Genomic DNA, 17,730 nt, shown 5'->3' with positions numbered 1-17,730 from the left:
CGTGACAGTCTGTTCCTACACATGAAGAGAAACACCACTGAGGCCGGAGAGGGTTTGCACCAAACACAGAGCCTCTGTACTCATCAGACCACAGATTTTTCTTTCATAGGTTTCAGGTTTTGCCATATGATTTTAACCCTCGACATGACAGTCTTTCTCAAAAGTAAAAAGTGTCTCTCTTTGCTGTTTAAAGCACGCAGTTCTATAAAAATCACTGGTGGAAGGTCTAGGGCAACAAAGAAGACATATTCAGAAAAGTATTCTACCTCTAAAGAAAATAACTTTTAAAGCTTTGTTAAAGATTAAATCTTGAGTAAATTGGAAACACACATAACACTCTGTGTACAAAATAAAGTCAGTTTATTATGAAATAATAGTCTTGCAATAGATTTTATGAAGACACTACTGGCATGGTCACTGTGAGCGTCTGAAAGGAAGACAGGAAAAGACTGTGTGAGACATACTGAAAATATGCACCAGCACAAATATAATGAGCAGTAACTGTGTAGCGCTCAAAGAGCACACTATTCTGACAGAACTTACCTGCGTATATGTGTTGTACTGGGCAACACTGTTTTCTTGGTCAATAAGCAGGGGAAAGAAAATATCCAAGTGGAAAAGAGCAGGTCGAGCAATCAGCACTAGTCTGTCTTCTCCCAAATCCAGAACAAGAGAGCGAGCAGATATCTAGCGATGAAGACAGTAAAGCCTAGAGTCTCTTACTTTTTGTTAACAATGATTGAATGAAATCCAGAACCAGGCAACCATTACTCACCACTCCAGGAAGCAAGATCTCGGCGATCAGATACTCCGCATTTCCAATTGAGGGCTCCACTAATAGACTGAATTCTGGACTGGAATTCATGAAGTACAATAAAGGCATAAATTATTAAGTTTCAGGTGAAGCTCTGCCTCACAATAAAGATATATCACACTGAGCATAACACATGGGGCATAAAAAATGCACTGGTCTCTGGTTTCAAAACCAAACTATTTACAAATCGATAAGATGCACAAATGCATTCAAACAACTCCAAATATACTTACCGTTTGGTTGATGAAGGCAAGGAGTGAGGTTCCCTGTCCACAAAGAACAAAGTGATTAGAGCAATTCTAGTGCTAGTTCTAGTTGTCAACAACTGATGGGATCAGATGGGACAGACAGGCAAAGTGTCTCTGATAACTTAGGACCAGGTACAGACAGAATCTGCAGACTTATTTAGCACTGATTTTGAAACAAAATTGGCAGCATTCTGTGGAATCAACTTCATAATGGTAAAATGTGTTAAACACTGAACATTAAACTCTTATTGGTAACTGAAAGCATAACCAATATTTATCATACAACCAAACAAGGCCCTGGCGATGTGCAGACGTTTTTGAGATCATTATATTTTTCCAACAGGTAGATTCTAAATATATCACCTAGGCATTCATACTGTTTTTCAGATTGCCTCCCCTTCTTCAGGCACACCTTGTAGATGTCAAGTATGATGAGCAACTATCCATTGAGATGAATTTGCTTTTGAATCTAATACATGAATACATGTAAATAAATAAATGAGAAATGGCACACTTTTCTGATTGTTTCTGGGTGAGTATTTTTAAATCATATGGTTGCTGTAAATAATAAAAAAAATATATATATAATTTGCTGTTTTTTTGTGATAAGTGATGGAGGTTTTGTATTTCTTGTATTATTTCTATTTTTTCACAGCAGTGAACCAACATCATACATATGTTTTCAATGGCTGATGCTTATAACATTATCTACAAAACGGAGTACACAAATTGTACATGTACCTCTGTATGTACAATTACATGTACAATTTGTACTTAAAACATGTACTATAAATGCACTATGAAACTGAAATCATGAACTGTTTACTGTCCTTTGACAAAGCTGTGAGCAGAGAGTCACTAGAATTCAAAATAGCCACATTTTGGCTATTAGCAATATGTCAGTACTTTTATGCACAAATTATAAAGCCAGATAAAGTTCAAAGATGCATCTTGCCAGCTACCAACAGATAAATACAATGATAATGCACCAATGTCACCTTATGAGATGTTGCTGCTTAGTGCTTAGTGTTGTCAAAAATAATGATATTTGATATATGAATGATATTTCATATTAGTAAATCGCGGTGAAGGACCTAAGGATTTGCAATAGCAACCTGTGCAAAATTAATGTGTGTGTTACTTTAAAAGAGCAACCATACATCTGTGTTGTGTTTTATTTTCTTTGTTTTTTATGATTTCATTTTAATATAATTTATGTTGTTGCAAATTGATTTACATCATTTACCATTTAATCATTTATTCATCTTTTTACTATTAATTTATGCCATTTGGTAACACTTAATAATAACTTTCATTATTAAATCCTTAACAAACATTATTTAATTCTTAACAGACCATTAGTTAATATATATTCACATAGCAAGAAATATGACAATGCGTTTGTTGATGTTTAGTAATACACTTTTTAAACACTCCATACTGATTAAGAGATGTTATTTAATGTAAAGTAAAATGCTTACAAATGTCACACTTTCAATTGATATGATCATGCACTTCTTGAAAATCTACAAATGTCATTAACCTTCAGTTCATATATAACTAACGCACTTTTTTACATTTACAAATGCACAAATACTAGTAATGTTTGGTAGCTATAAGTGATGTGGCAACACTAAGCAGTAACATCTCATAAGGTGACATTGGTGCATTATAAGTATCATGGTATTTATCTGTGGTGTTCAGAAAATTGAACAATATAAGAATGACTGGTCTTTATATTAGGTGTTTTTGATAAATGAACAAGTATTTTCTTGAAAAATGTATTGTTTTCTCTTGTTTATGTAGGATTCAAGGAATATCCTGTTTAAGGATATATCGTATACTAAGTGTTGAGGCAATAAAAACATGTTTTGCACCTGAAGTACAATTATGTGTTGTTGTTGTTTTTAGCAAGAATTTAGAACTTGAAGAACTTAGAAATGTGTGACCTTTACAGACTGTGGTTATTAGTTAATGATTATGCTAACATAAATTGTGTGTGAAGTGCTTAAAATTATAATGAAAATTTTTTTTCACAACATTTGTAAATGTTAAAAAGTGCTATAGGTAATAAAATGATTTGAAGTTTGATGACATTTGTTTGCATTCTATTTACATTACATAAAGATTAACAGACAATTTAAACATTAACAAGTATATTATCTCTAGCTAATGATCCATTAAGCATTATATAATGTTTAAATGATTTATTAATTAAGCTTTTAATCATTGTAAACCATTTGTCAAAATCATTTGATTTAATTTTTGAAAAGTGCTTGATCATATGAATTGAAAGTTTAATAACATTTGTAAGCATTTCAATTTACATTAAATAATCATCTGCTAATCATTATGTAACATTTAATAAGTTCATTAGTAAACATTAAGAAGCACATTATCTCATATTTCTAGCAATGTGAATATATATTAACTAATGAACTGTTAAGCAATATGTGATGTTTGTTAATTACCTATTAATGACAGTTATTGTAAAGTGTTACCTTGTGTGGTTTGAAGGGATGTTTGTTTTCATGAGTAGGAGATAAGAGAATGTCTCTATTTCAATGTTTTTAACATCACAGGACAATGTTGTGAAGCAGTAATTTTCCATTGCTTTTGCTGTGGTATAATAATGCTTGTTGGATTTGAACTGGTCAGATGAAGTCTGAGCTTTGAGCACTGAAACATCCAGACATAGTCTGAGCATTGAGAAACATTCGCAACTAAGATTATTCAATAAACTCTGCTCTTTTTATTATTATCACTTTGTCTCCTGCTTCTGCTCTTCCCTGGCTTTCTCAGTCAAACTCTTAGACTGATAGAAGACTCATATCTTCAGGCAGGGATTTATATCTGATATATTTGATATTTCTGACGTGGAGATCCATCCGATCTAACATTTTGGCACGATCTAACAGTGGGAATGAATTCTTAATTCTTGGTCACAATATACATATTTTTTTCCCACATGTCATGTGCAGAGCTCAGTAGATTCCAATAAGTGTTTTTGAAGAATTGAAAGAGTATGCCTAATAATGAATATTAATTGTATTATTAGAGTTGGTCTCCCAGTCTATCTCACAATCTGCTTCATTCAGCACCACTCTAAATCCACCAAAGAGATAAATAACTCACTTTGAGTTAACTTCCTGGATAATTGGCTTGCTCTTGGTACGAATGTTTTGTTCTGCTACAGAGCCCATGAACTTCCTGTTCTTCAAAATCTTAATATCTTAAAAACAAAAACAAAGATAGGATCAGTGGACATGGCATGGAAAAAGCATTTTCTTAAGTAAAAACATGCAGAGAACTGAATATCAGATGTTCTTTATTTAAGCTGACCTCTGCTTAACTCAAGGTTGTACTTGTTTTCCAGTCCCTCCAAAGAAACTGCAATAAGAAACTGCTGGAATAGGGTATCTTTCTGTTGGGTACAAGCATACACAGAGATGATAATTGTGAAGAGGGAGACCTCTGAGTCTGACACACACACACACACACACTTTAATTTTCCTCTCCTCTGTTAACGCTATGGTCCGGGTGTGCACGAGACCCATTGCACTTGTTCATTCAATGTCAAAGCACTCATCACCCCACTACAATAAACTCACATCATACATATGCATACATACAGTTGTAATTGAAATTATTCAACCACCTTTGCAAATCAGGTTTATTGGCAAAATCTACAGACTTTAAGTCTCAAAATTGTTCAACCCCCTGAATAGAATCAGCACAAATCTACAAAACAGGTGTTGTCTCAAGCACACCTGATGCAACTAATCAAGGGCTTCATTAGTTGCACCATGTGTGCTTGAGCTAGAACACATGTAATATATGAACTGACTAGGTTTGTTGAGTGTCACGTTTGACTGCTTGTTAGAAGTCAAGAGATTGGTCCAAAAAGTTAGGAGAAGATATCATCGCCCTTCCCAAACAAGGAACAGGACATAAAAATATAGCGAAGGCATTGGACCTTACAACAGGACAATGACCCCAAGCATACCTCAAATTCCACCAAGGCTTGGTTGCAGAAGAAGTCCTGGAAGATTCTACAGTGGCCATCACAGTCACCTGTCTTGAACCCCATAGAAAATCTCTAGTGGGATTTGAAGAAGGCGGCTGCAGTACGCAAGCCCAAGAATATTACTGAACTGGAGGCCATTACTTGTGAGGAATAAACTAAGATTCCTCAGAAATGCTGCCAGAAGCTGGTGTCTGGTTATACATCTCGTTTGCAGCAGGTCATAACAGCAAACGGGTGTTCTACTGAGAACTAAAGATGCTTGCCATGAAGAGGTTGAATAATTCTAATAATTATTATTATGAATAATAATTAAAGTCACTAAAAGTTGCATTTTGTGTTGAATTTGGGAAAACCACTTGAAACAATTGTTGTATTGAGCAACAATTATAATTACTTTTGTTTGATTTGTTCATTGCAAAACAGCTGAAAGTCTGTAAATTTTGCCAATAAACCTGATTTGCAATGGGGGGTTGAATAATTTAGATTACAACTGTATACATTCAAGTATAGTTTGTTGATATATGTTGTGTAACTCCAGGTGCGGAGGAGAGAGAGATTAAACGTGATTGCTGGTATTTATAGTGCTCGGTCACGCCTCTGTATATAAATAAAACACCATCTTTTGCACCATAGTGCATTTGTGGGTTGGGCCATCATATTTATTTTTCCATCTTGGAACATAAAGGCCCATTCACACCAAGAAAAATAACTATAAAGATGACTATAACGATAACTATATTAGCGTCCACACCAGCGGACAATATCATTCTGTTTATTCTAAGCGAGTGCTTGTCTGTCACTTTAAATGCTCAAGCTCTTTACAGCAGGATGGATTCTGATTGGCTGTCTATGTTTTTATCGTTCATCAGCTGGATAAAATCGTTCTGAAAGGGATTCCAATTATTTTGTTTCTCAGTGCCGTCATCGTTATAGCTGTGGTGTGAACTCTGCTATTCTTTAATATTGAGAACGATTTTTAGAACTATTCACCTTATTCCGCCCCGCCCACTTTTACTTCTGTCCAGTACTTCCGTTGTAAACCAACTTCCGGTTTAGCGGACCCTCATTCAATTTCTAGGAGAACTGCAGAGAAGTTTCACTGATAAAATGTCACATAAGATAAGCTAATTTGTGCCAAATGTGCTATGTACGTGTGTACCAACAGCACAGCAATGCACTGTTTCTCGGGGTAATTTTTAAACGACTTTTAGGTGTTTATATGACCCGTCTGCCTGTCTGATCGCAGCCCGGTCGATGTGTAGTGTTTAGCCTACATTAGCCACAAACATCTAATGTTGTAATGGTCTCACTACAGGACACATACACATGCTATACCTTGTTTGAAAGCTATGGTCCTCTAGAATTCAGTCGCTGGATTTATTTTACAGCCATTACTTGTGTTAGAGATCAAACCATAAGAAATTGCAGCTAGCAGTTAGCTAAGCTAACGTTACCCTCTTGTTCATCTAGTTGAGGCTCTACTTTCTTTCTACACCAGTTCGTGGCTATTTTTTTCTCATCTGTTGGCTATACACTGCAAATGTATCTGGTGATTAAGCAAACAAACTGTGGTGTAATAATGTTTCAAACTTTACATGTAGTAGTGTTTGTGCACATCTTCATAACTAAGTAATAGCTATTAGAAAGACACAGCTATTAAATAATTTGATTGTGGCATTGTTTCAAAAGCTTCAAGTGAAATGTACTTTAGTACGTTGCAGCAGTTGTTAATAACCATAGGCCAACGCATTTGGCTATAATATTATAGTCTATCTACTTATATCAAGACAGATAACAGATTGGACCAGGGCAAACAAAGCGCTAAGTAGCTAAACCAGGAAGTGAGATTACGCGGATGGCGCCACCCAGTGCTACTTCCGGAATAAGGTGAATAGCTTTATCGTTATCGTCTTTGGTGTGAATGGGCCTTAGCACGTCCAGTGGGTGGGCTGCCAAAACCACTACACAATAAATGCAGTTGCATATTCCTGAGGTACTTTCAATGTGTACATTCACATACAAGACACATACCTGACATTTCTGGAAGAACTCATCATTGATCACGACATCATATACAGTACAGCCTTGTGAGCCTGGCAAACATAAAAATATTCTGAATTCAAATCAAATGCTTTATCATAAAAGGAAGGAAAGGAAAGGTCATCACAAATAAGGGTGGTTGTTTTGCCATTCACAGTTAATGATGCTTTATTTCCTTCCTTTTTAGTGCTTTATGTCAATCAGATCAGACAACAAATGCCCTTGCATTGAAACAGGAGAATGGAGTAAATTTGAAAATGTGAATGTGTCTCTTACTGTTGTCCACTTCCGTGTGTGGCTCGCCGAGACTCATGGGCACTCTGTAACTCGTCGGGTCCTCTGACTCCAGTAGTTTCGCGAGTGCTTCCTGGGAAAGAGGAGGAGGGGGCGGTACCGCCTGTGACTGACAGATATTCAGAAAGACCTTCTGTTTTTCTGACACTGAGGAGGTCTTCACGCACATGCCTGGCATAAAGAGAAAATTCTGATGAATTTGGATGAGTTAATGATATAATAGTCCAGAGAAAATGTTTTGAAATATCAGACTAACCTGGCTGTGGACGGATGACTTTGGAAGGGGGACTGTCGTTTTGGATTTTTCCCATGCTCTGTGATGTTGGAAAATAACATATTTTTGTCTTAGATTAGTTCCCCAATTTAGTTACCTTAGACTTAGACTTACATTGCATTCAAGCTGTATATTTTATCATATATATATATATATATATATATATATATATATACACACTGTATATTTCTGGGAACCAAACCCATTATCTGATTTTGTTAGCACCAGTGCATGAGCTGTAGCTCAATATGTAAGTAACCTTTCTATTCTATTTATGATGCATTTATAAGGGTGTAATAATGATACAAATAAATAAATAAATAAATACTCAATAATACCTGAAGGTAAAGCAATGGAATTTAAAAACATAGATTTAAAAAAACAGTAGGTGTGCCTATAGTACAAACAAAAATTCCACACATATATTGTCTGGATGATAATGCAAAAGTAAAATATTAAAATAGATTCTGGTTAAAAAAAATGGTTAATCATACAAATGGGAGTGTATAACTTTTCTTTTTGACTTAAAGGGATAGTTCACCCAAAAATTAAACATTTATTTTTTTACACTCTGGAACTCACACAGATGCTGTACTGATAAAGAGTAAATAAATATTTAGTGTATAAGTCACATGGACTAGAGTTATGGTTCTTTTTGTCGAAAGGAGTTATGGAGCCTTTTCACAGACACGTTTCCACTGTTATCAACATCGCAAATCTAGTAATGTTTTTCATATTTTCATTTTTTAAAGTTTATACACATTTATAATGCTAAATATTTTTCAGTAAATCACAAAAAGCATATTAATGCTGCTGCAAGGGTGTTTCTACTTATTACGTCCAAGGACGTATTTCAGTTTTGTTTCTGTTATTTATATAAGGAGTGTTAATGGAGTGTGTATTTCTCTCTCTTTCTCTTTTCCTGTGTTTGCTTGCATGATAAGTTAATGGCTACCACCAGTGTACATTCATCAATCTGAGCGCTGTCCATTTACTGATTGGTGCGTGTCCTGAGGACTCCAATATAAAGCTGCAGAGAGAGCGCTGAGGAAGCAGAGAGACAAATGCGCCATTTGAGGTCATTCCATCCTCCAGTCTAGTGCTGCACGATTAATCGTATCGCAATCGCAATCGCGATGTCAAGCCTACGCGATTATATGACGCAAAATGCTGCGATTTTATATTAAATAAACAAATTAGCGCTGTTAACGCACTTATTAATGCAAATGCTTTTAAACCATTCATGCGCGATAAGACATAAAAGAACGAGCCGCCTGTGAATGTCCTCCTGACACACACACACATGTACACACACACACACACACACACACACACACAGATAGACGCGCGCCAGTATCAAGTTCTCTTTCGCGGTAGAACGAACAACACACAGACACATACATGCCAAAATGAACGCGCTGCCTGTGAATGTCCTGACTGTGACAGACAGAAAGACTCGCGCTAATATCGTGCGTGCGCACAAAACAGCATGACAGAATACAGTTATCTTTCGAGCTTGAACGAACAATAACACACACAATTATGCAAAAATGTCTTTTTGTCGAGTGTCTTCATAACATAAGAGTAGTCTTATGATGAACACGAAGAGTTGTGATAACTCGTGAAAGAATGAGGCGTGTGAGATCCGCGTCTCTGACAGCGGCTGGTCTTAAAGGGACAGTACAGTAGCCACTAATTAGGCTACATCTGTCGCTAAAGTTATTATTATTATTTTTTTTTTTTTTTCAATTTCTTTTTTATTATTATTATTTTTCTTTAACCTGACATGTATGGTTATATGTACTCTTGTATGTAAATTATGTTTTGTTCTTGTTAAAATGCAAAAAAAAAAAAAATCTGTCGCTAAAGTTAATCAAAGAACAAAGGGAACAGAGAAAAACACTCACTGCTCTTGACTAAAGAACTTTTTTCTTTAGGCTGATTATCACTAATCTGTGTGTGCATTTATTTTCCTTGAGAACCAAGCAAGTTGACTCATGAAACCATTTGTTTATTATATCGCATATCGTAATCGTAATCGCAATATTGACCTCAATTATCGCAATATGACATTTTCCCCAAATCGTGCAGCCCTACTCCAGTCCCAGATGAGTTGGCACTCGTCGCGCTCTTTGCTGTTGGGTTACAATGTGTGCCTGACTGTGTGTCAAAACGTTCAGTTGAGTTGATGACATTAATGATAAGTTAGTTGTGGGTTACATAGGGTGGAGGATACCTATAACTTTTCTCCCGTTTAATGGATGGTTAGGGAGTGAGGGAAGGTATATGTTGTTTTGTTCTCTTACGAGAGTACTCTCGTGTTGCGTAAGTTTAGCTTACGCTACGGGAAAACTCCTTTTCTCGAGAATACTGAAGCAAAAAAATTATCCATTAATTTTTAGAATGTAAAACGCATTTGCTGCAGCAGGCAGACCTAGGCGAGACAGCTCGCGCGCCTATTGGCTGCTCTGCGGCAACTGCTGCAACCTATCAGTGCGACAGGCATGACGTCAGCGCCAATGAGAGGCTCGCCTCACGCAGCGTCATGGCCCGCCAAAATGGGTGTGGACTTAGCCTATAAATATCCATTGCTCAGGTTGCACTATGATTTCGTCCTTTCAGCGAAGGACTTCACTTCGCTGGACCTCCGAGAGAGAGAAGCAACGCCGTGGAACAGCATCTCAGCGGGACAAGCTCGAGTCAAGGACACCACCTGGATATTCGCCGCCTTCGCTCGCCGTACCTGCTGCGCTATCCGGCGCTCATATCCTTTTACTGCTCCGTGTGTGTTCGCCGCTGCGACACACATGTTCTCTCACTAAAAGAGCCAAAGGCATTTTTTAATGCCCACCATGTCCTGCGGCTCGTGCCGAGCCGTTCTCAGCGACGGGGACCGCCACGAGCTGCGCGCTTCCGGCCTGGGAAAAGAACATGCGGACCACACGCTCGTCGACGTTGGCTGCCGTGAATGTCATTGCCTCTCTCGACCCTGCGGGTTCGACAGGCTTTGTTCGCCACCAAGTCCGCTTTATCAACGCCTCCTGCTGGGCCGCGCCGTAAAAAGCGCCGCTCACAAAGGCCACCAGAAGTCTCTGTGAAAGAGCACTCGCCGGCGGTGTCCCCGCGAGCCTCTTTCTTGGAGTCCCCCGTCTCATTCCTCGACAGCTGCCGCGGCGGCCGAAGAGATGGAGCGGGATGTCGTGGAGGACGACAGCTGTTCTATCCTCGCGTCCGGGAGCGAGGACTGGTCGGGATCCGTCCCTGACCCCGCCCCGTCGACTCAGGAGTCCAGCGTGAGGGCTTCCGTCGACGCTGAGCTTCTCCGCCTCCTCACGAAGGCCGTGGAGGACCTCGGCCTTGACTGGTCTATGCCCAAGGAGCCCGCGCCCAAAAGGTTGGATGGCTGTTTCCTGCCGGGACGCCGCTCTGCACCTGTCTCAAGGCCCGCTCCCTTCCTCCCCGAGCTGCACGATGAGCTCTCCAGGTCGTGGGGAGCCCCGTATTCAGCCAGGCTGAGATCCTCTGTCTCTTCGACGCTCTCCGCAGTTGACGGCGCGAAAGACAGGGGATATCTCTCCGTTCCTCCGGTCGAGGAAGCCGTAGCGACACACTTGTGTCCACCCTCTGCGGGATGGCGGTCCAAGTTGAGTCTGCCTACCAAAGCCTGCCGGACTACTTCAACGCTGATTGGCCGCACCTACGCTGCCGCCGGTCAAGCTGCATCCACTCTGCACACCATGGCTGTTTTACAGATTTACCAAGCCAACCTTCTCCGTTCACTGGACGAGGCTGGCCCAACGGCGGAGGGTGTGACAGACCTGAGAAGCGCGACGGACCTAGCTCTCAGAGCTACAAAGACCGCCGCCCTGGCTATCGGCTGCAACATAGCCGCCCTCACCGTCACTGAGCGTCACCTGTGGCTAACGCTGTCCTACATGTCCGAGTCTGACCGCGCCACCTTCCTGAACGCTCCTGTTTCACCTGCCGGTCTCTTCGGTCCCTCGGTGAAGGGCTTCGCGGAGCGATACACGGAGGTGTAGAAAAAGCTCTGGATGCACATCAGCGCTCACGCTCTACTAGCCGCCGCAGACCGCCTCCCGCCTGGGGACCCAGGCACAAGGCACAGGAGCTTTGAGCCTCCTAAGTCTTCCTAGCCCCCCTAGGAAGGCGCCGATGGTTAAGTCCCACTGCGGCCGGACCGCCATCGAAATCAGCACGACCCGCTCTCTCAGTCCCCTCAACGGAGGTGATTCGAAGAGTGTACTCAGTAGCCAACGAGTCAGTTCCTCAACTCGCTCGCCTGCACACAAACGCCGTTTTTATGGCGACCCACATAAATCTCAAAAAGAGCATTATGTCTGGTCATATTCCGGCTCAGGCCGAAGGTGTTTTAAATGTAGGAAAGGTGCCCACTGTCCAGTGCCCACCCCCACCCCTACACACAAACACTACCCTCTCTGTGTGTCACACTCATCCAGGGTCGAAAACAATAAAGCTGGCCCAGGCCGCTCGACCGCTAAGTGTAGGAAAAGTGCCCACTACCCAGTGTTCACCCCTACACATAAGCACTGCCCACGCAGTGTCTCACACCACCACAGGGTCCATATCAGTCAAACCGGCCCATGCCGTTCATGTTTTAAGTGTAGGAATTGTGCCCGCTGTACAGCGCTCACCCCTGCCTATGGAAACGACTGTATCTGCGCTACGCACACACATAACGCCTCAGCGTATGAACCCAGCTCGAGCTGGTAGTGTTTCAAGTGCAGATCACGTGTCTGCCACTCAGCGCACACACTTTGTGAAAAGCACTCTGTACCTCGCGCCGAGAGCCCACACAACTGTGTCTGTAATACAACATCTCCCCGTTTCGACGGCCGGGGTGCCAGTTACAGAGTCACCGCACGAAGTGCCGACTGCCCCATTCAAAATGAACATGGTGAACGAAGTACGTCATCATGGGTGGGTCTCCGGGTCCCCGAATATGAGCGACCGGAGCCCAGATTTCATTCTACCCCTGGCCATTCACGCGAAAGCATGGGAATCGATCCCAGGGGTCTCGAAATGGGTCCTTCAGACAGTGAAACAGGGCTACTCGCTATAATTCGTTCGCAGACCGCCGCGCTTCACAGCACGGGTCGAAACCTCGGTGAATCAGGAAGTAGCACACGTACTTCGCACCGAGATAGCGAATTTGCTGAAAAAAGGGGCGGTGGAACCCGTTCCTTTGGCAGAGAGCGAGTCGGGGTATTACAGCCGTTACTTCTTAGTACCAAAGAAGGACGGCGGGCTGCGCCCTATATTAGATCTAAGACGTTTGAACAAAGCGCTGATGATCCGCTCGTTCAAAATTATCACAACCAGACAAATCCTCGCTCAGATTCGACCGGGGGACTGGTTTATATCAGTAGATCTGAAAGATGCCTATTTTCAGATTCAAATAGCAGCCCGTCACAGGCCATTCTTGAGATTCGCCTTCGAGGGTCAGGCTTATCAGTACACCGTCCTTCCGTTCGGCCTGTCTTTAGCACCTCGTACATTTACGAAGTGCATGGACACGGCACTCGCGCCCCTCAGACGAAGGGGCGTGAGAATTCTGAACTATCTGGAGGACTGGCTAATTATAACACAGTCGAAAGAGGAACTGGTGTTACACAAAGCATTACTGCTGAACCATCTGGAACAGTTGGGTCTCAAAGTCAGCTGGGCCAAAAGCCTTCTATTCCCCAGCCAGGAAATTTCCTTTCTGGGGATAGAGTTGGACTCCAGGTCTATGATGGTGCGCCTGACACGAGAACGCGCGACAGCGGTCCAGCGCCTAGCAGCGACATTCACTGTGGGGAAGAATCTTCCCCTCAGAGTGTTTCAGAGGATGATGGGTCTTATGGCCTCAGCCTCGACAGTGCTGCGGCTGGGTCTGCTACACATGCGCCCCTTTCAGCTGTGGCTGAGACGGCGTGTTCCAGCGCGAACGTGGACATCAGGTTTGCTTCGTCTCACGGTAAATCAGACATGCGCAGCAGCTCTGAAACCGTGGGCAAGGGCCGACTGGTACCAGTCCGGCGTGAGCCTGGGCATTACTTCACAAGTCAAAGTAGTCTCGACAGATGCCTCCAACACGGGATGGGGCGCCCTTTACGAAGGGAGACCCTCCATGGGCCTGTGGTCAAACGCAGAAAAGCGCCAACACATAAACTGTCTAGAGATGAAAGTGGTCGAAAACGCCCTTCAGTTCTTCCTCCCTGTGTTAAGGAACCACCACGTTCTGGTCAGAACAGACAACACGTCGGTGGTGTCCTATATAAATCGCCAGGGCGGCCTCAGGTCCCGGAGCCTTCTTGCAACAGCAAAACGCCTCCTCATATGGGGCCAGCACAATCTGTGCTCGCTGAGAGCGGCACATGTGCCGGGCGTCCTGAACGTGGGCCCAGATATGCTATCCAGGGCCAGGCTTTGCCCAGGGGAGTGGTCACTACATCCCCTGGCAGAGCAAAACATCTGGGACATTTTCGGCAGGGCAGAGGTAGACCTATTCGCGTCGCAAACCAACGCTCACTGCCCAATGTTCTTCTCAAAAGAAAGGGACGCACTAGCCCTAGACTGGCCCAGGCGCCCTATTTATGCGTTTCCCCCGGTCGCCTTGTTACCACAGATAATCAAGTGAGTCAGGGAGAGCAAATGCTCGATACTCTTGATAGCCCCATTCTGGGAGAATCAAGTTTGGTTCCCAGAGCTGATGGAACTGGGGAACACAGCTCCATGGCCGATTCCGCTGAGGAAGGACCTGTTGTCCCAGGCCCAGGGCGCAGTTTGGCACCCATACCCCGAGCTGTGGGCCCTACATGTGTGGGCGATCACTCAGGCTAGAGCTCCGTCTACTAGACGGCTCTATGCGTCTAAATGGTCAGTGTTCGCTGAATGGTGTTCAGCTCATGATTTAAACCCGCTAGATTGTGAGGTAACGGTGGTGCTTTCTTTCTTGCAAGAGCTGTTGGATAACGGGAGAACCCCATCCACGCTCAAGGTGTATGTGGCGGCTATAGGAGCTTTTACGAAGCCTGTGAATGGCCAGTCGCTCGGAAAGAATGACCTCACAATCCGTTTCCTCAGAAAAGCTAGGAGATTGAACCCTTCTCGACCTCCCTCGGTTCCAGCTTGGGACCTTTCTACGGTCCTAGAGGCCATGAAAGGTGGACCATTCGAACCATTACATGCGGTGGAGCTAAAGTACCTTTCCTTCAAAACCGCTTTTCTGCTGGCTCTAGCCTCAGTAAAACAGGTGGGCGACCTGCACGCGCTCTCAGTGAGTGCTACGTGTCTGGAATTTGGGCCTAATGACTCTAAAGTCATCCTCAAACCAAGACATGGTTACGTCCCGAAGGTGCTTGCGACTCCGTTTAGAGCGCAAGTTATTTCCCTTTCAGCCCTCCCTGCGTCCGACAGTGAGGCTGGGGTTAATTTCCTTTGCCCAGTAAGGGCTTTAAGGATTTATGTGGAGCGCTCTGCTGCCTTTAGACAGACGGAGCAGCTTTTTGTTTCGTTCGGTGGCCGCGTTAAAGGGCTAGCCATCTCGAAACAGACCCTGTCCAGATGGATAGTAGACACTATTGCGTCGGCTTATGCATCCAAGGGCCTGGATTGCCCCTTGGGGGTTAGGGCCCACTCGACTAGAGGCATGGCTTCGTCGTGGGCCTGGACAAGTGGGGTCTCGCTTCATGACATTTGTATGGCAGCAGGCTGGGCCTCGCTGTCTACATTTGTAAGGTTTTATAACCTGGAAGTACCCGCCCTACAGGCTAGACTGTTCTCAGTCTGATTATGCTATATTGACATTGTCTACCCAACTCAGTTTGATTAGACTGTTGATATGCTGCAAACGTCCTGTGGGCTTATGCAGTTTTGAGGTTGGTTACGGCCTTGACTGTATGTGTATGCACCTATCTCACAGAACCGAGTCGTCCCGCCCTGTTTTGCCGTTCCACTTATACATGAGCCCCGGGCTACTGCCCTTGGGACATAAGTGTTGGACTCTCAGCACGCACGGCGCTTTACATAGGGTTCCCGTAGCGTAAGCTAAACTTACGCAACACCAGAGTACTCTCGTAAGAGAACGACACTCGGTTACTAACGTAACCTCGGTTCTCTCTAGAGAGGGAACGAGTGTTGCGTAGCCTGCCATGCTTGTGCTGTGTTATGGTTTCGCTTCCAGTCGACTGAAATCATAGTGCAACCTGAGCAATGGATATTTATAGGCTAAGGCCACACCCATTTTGGCGGGCCATGATGCTGCGCGAGGCGAGCCTCTCATTGGCGCTGACATCATGCCTGTCGCACTGATAGGTTGCAGCAGTTGCCGCAGAGCAGCCAATAGGCGCGTGAGCTGTCTCGCCTAGGTCTGCCTGCTGCAGCAAATGCGTTTTACATTCTAAAAATTAAAGGATAATTTTTTTGCTTCAGTATTCTCGAGAAGAGGAGTTTTCCCGTAGCGTAAGCTAAACTTACGCAACACTTGTTCCCTCTCTAGAGAGAACCGAGGTTACGTTAGTAACCGAGTGTCGTTCTCTTTCTTTTATGTATAGGTAAGTTAATGTTAATTTCCCTTTTAGTTAAAGGTATTTTAGTCTTTTGTTTGGGTCCTCCTCCCGAGGTAACGCTTTTGTTTGTATTTTGGTTGTTTGTGACTCTGGGGCTGGAGAATTGAAGATCCTCAAGTTCTCTCCACACATTTACTGTTCGTCGTCGTTCCCTATTTAACCCTAGACTGAAGGGGAAGACGTAACACTAAAACAACGGCAGATAGAGTGATGGCAAATCGTGACATCTATCTCTCTTCTGACTTTTGTAATCAATCTCTATATTTTTCCCTCTTTTGGAAAGACATGGAAACTCAGTCACAGATTTTTTTCCGTTGCTTTTGGAGCAAATGGAAATACAAAAGTTAAATTTGCTGTTGTCCCCCATTCACCTCTACAGAAGTTTACCCAACTATGACGACTTCTGCGTCTGAGAAACCCGGAAATGAGAAAAGGCTACTTTTAGGCATAAAGTTGGGGACTAACCCAGTCAGACAGAATGGTGACTTCTGTCAGTCATAACATCTCCTTTTGTGTTTTGCAGGGAAAAAAAGTCAGTAATACATGTAAATGATTACAGCATTTTCATTTTCGGGTGAACTATGTGCATTTTTGTTGTATACTGAAACGCATTGGTAACTTAATCGTGCTCGTTTACTGTGACTTTCCATATTCCTCTAAGTTTAATAATGTTTATAGTTGGGAGTCGGGACCTGCTTCGAAACACCGCAGAGTACTTATGTAACGTTAACGTTATTTGTTGAGCTTAGTTGTGTCTTCTTCTTCTTCTTCTTCTTCTTCTTCTTTTATTGGCGGTTGGCATGCTTAGTTGTGTCAAAGCGGTTAACTTACCTGAAGCAAAAGTTGTTGATACAGCTCTTCTTGCTGTTTCTGCTCTAGTTCAACATCCAGGAGAGACGCGTCCGTTTCCATGACTACACACGGACGTACAGGACAAATTAGCCGTACATAAAACACAAAAGTTAAGAATGTAATCTGAACAGTTATCAAACCAAGGTGTTACAGAGAGTGAGATATTACAGCATTGCTAAACTGCTAACCTGCTAACTTATGAAGAAAAACTTAAAAGCTCGCGTTATCCACGCGCTTACGGTTGGAGAACACGCAGATATAAAAACATACAGCGTGATATACTCACTGAGCGACTCAGACATGCAATAAGAAAGAACGTTATATTAATATCAGTGAGTTTAGCACATAGGGGTTAGCATGACGATACAAGGTGTGTCAAAATAAAAGTACCTACGGCTTTACTCCTTAAAGGGATAGTTCACCCAAAAAAATGTAATTCTGTCATCATTTGCTCACCCTCATGTTGTTCCAAATCTGTATGAGTTTCTTTGTTCTGTTGAACACAATATTTTATTTCATATTTATAAAAACATATTTTAAAAAGAAAGTTGGTAACCAGACAGTTGATGGCACCCGTTGACTTCCATAGT

The 17,730-nt window shown here is 42.7% G+C and overlaps 1 protein-coding gene across 2 annotated transcripts; it reads right to left on the bottom strand.

Moving 5' to 3' along the window:
- Nucleotides 1-343: 343 nt before the first annotated feature.
- pih1d1 (PIH1 domain containing 1) lies at nt 344-17,534 on the bottom strand. 2 transcript variants are annotated; one of them, XM_084415219.1, is made up of 11 exons: nt 17,329-17,534; nt 17,120-17,202; nt 7,680-7,737; nt 7,406-7,594; nt 7,121-7,182; nt 4,405-4,486; nt 4,198-4,294; nt 1,048-1,080; nt 776-854; nt 544-687; nt 344-427 (listed from the first exon to the last, which is right to left on the bottom strand). In XM_084415219.1, exons 2-11 carry the CDS (start codon nt 17,198-17,200, stop codon nt 392-394), a joined length of 861 nt encoding a protein of 286 aa, XP_084271345.1. In that variant the 5' UTR covers nt 17,201-17,202; nt 17,329-17,534; the 3' UTR covers nt 344-391. The 2 variants fall into 2 exon arrangements, with proteins under 2 accessions (XP_084271345.1, XP_084271344.1); XM_084415218.1 differs by having other exon boundaries at nt 17,427-17,534.
- Between the last annotated feature and the right edge of the window lie 196 nt (nt 17,535-17,730).

Source organism: Rutilus rutilus, assembly GCF_951802725.1.
Source record: "Rutilus rutilus genome assembly, chromosome: 1".
In the NCBI taxonomy this organism is placed as follows: domain Eukaryota; kingdom Metazoa; phylum Chordata; class Actinopteri; order Cypriniformes; family Leuciscidae; genus Rutilus; species Rutilus rutilus.
Note: the sequence above shows the minus strand (reverse complement) of the source record. Positions and strands in the feature narration are given on the sequence as shown.

Excerpts from the sequence above, each read along its gene's own strand:
- pih1d1 (XM_084415218.1), bottom strand. Across the intron at positions 1,081-4,197 it reads ATCCAGGAAGTTAACTCAAA|GGAACCTCACTCCTTGCCTT; the intron begins GTGAGTTATTTA and ends CTTTGTGGACAG. Across the intron at positions 855-1,047 it reads TTGCCTTCATCAACCAAACG|TCCAGAATTCAGTCTATTAG; the intron begins GTAAGTATATTT and ends CATGAATTCCAG.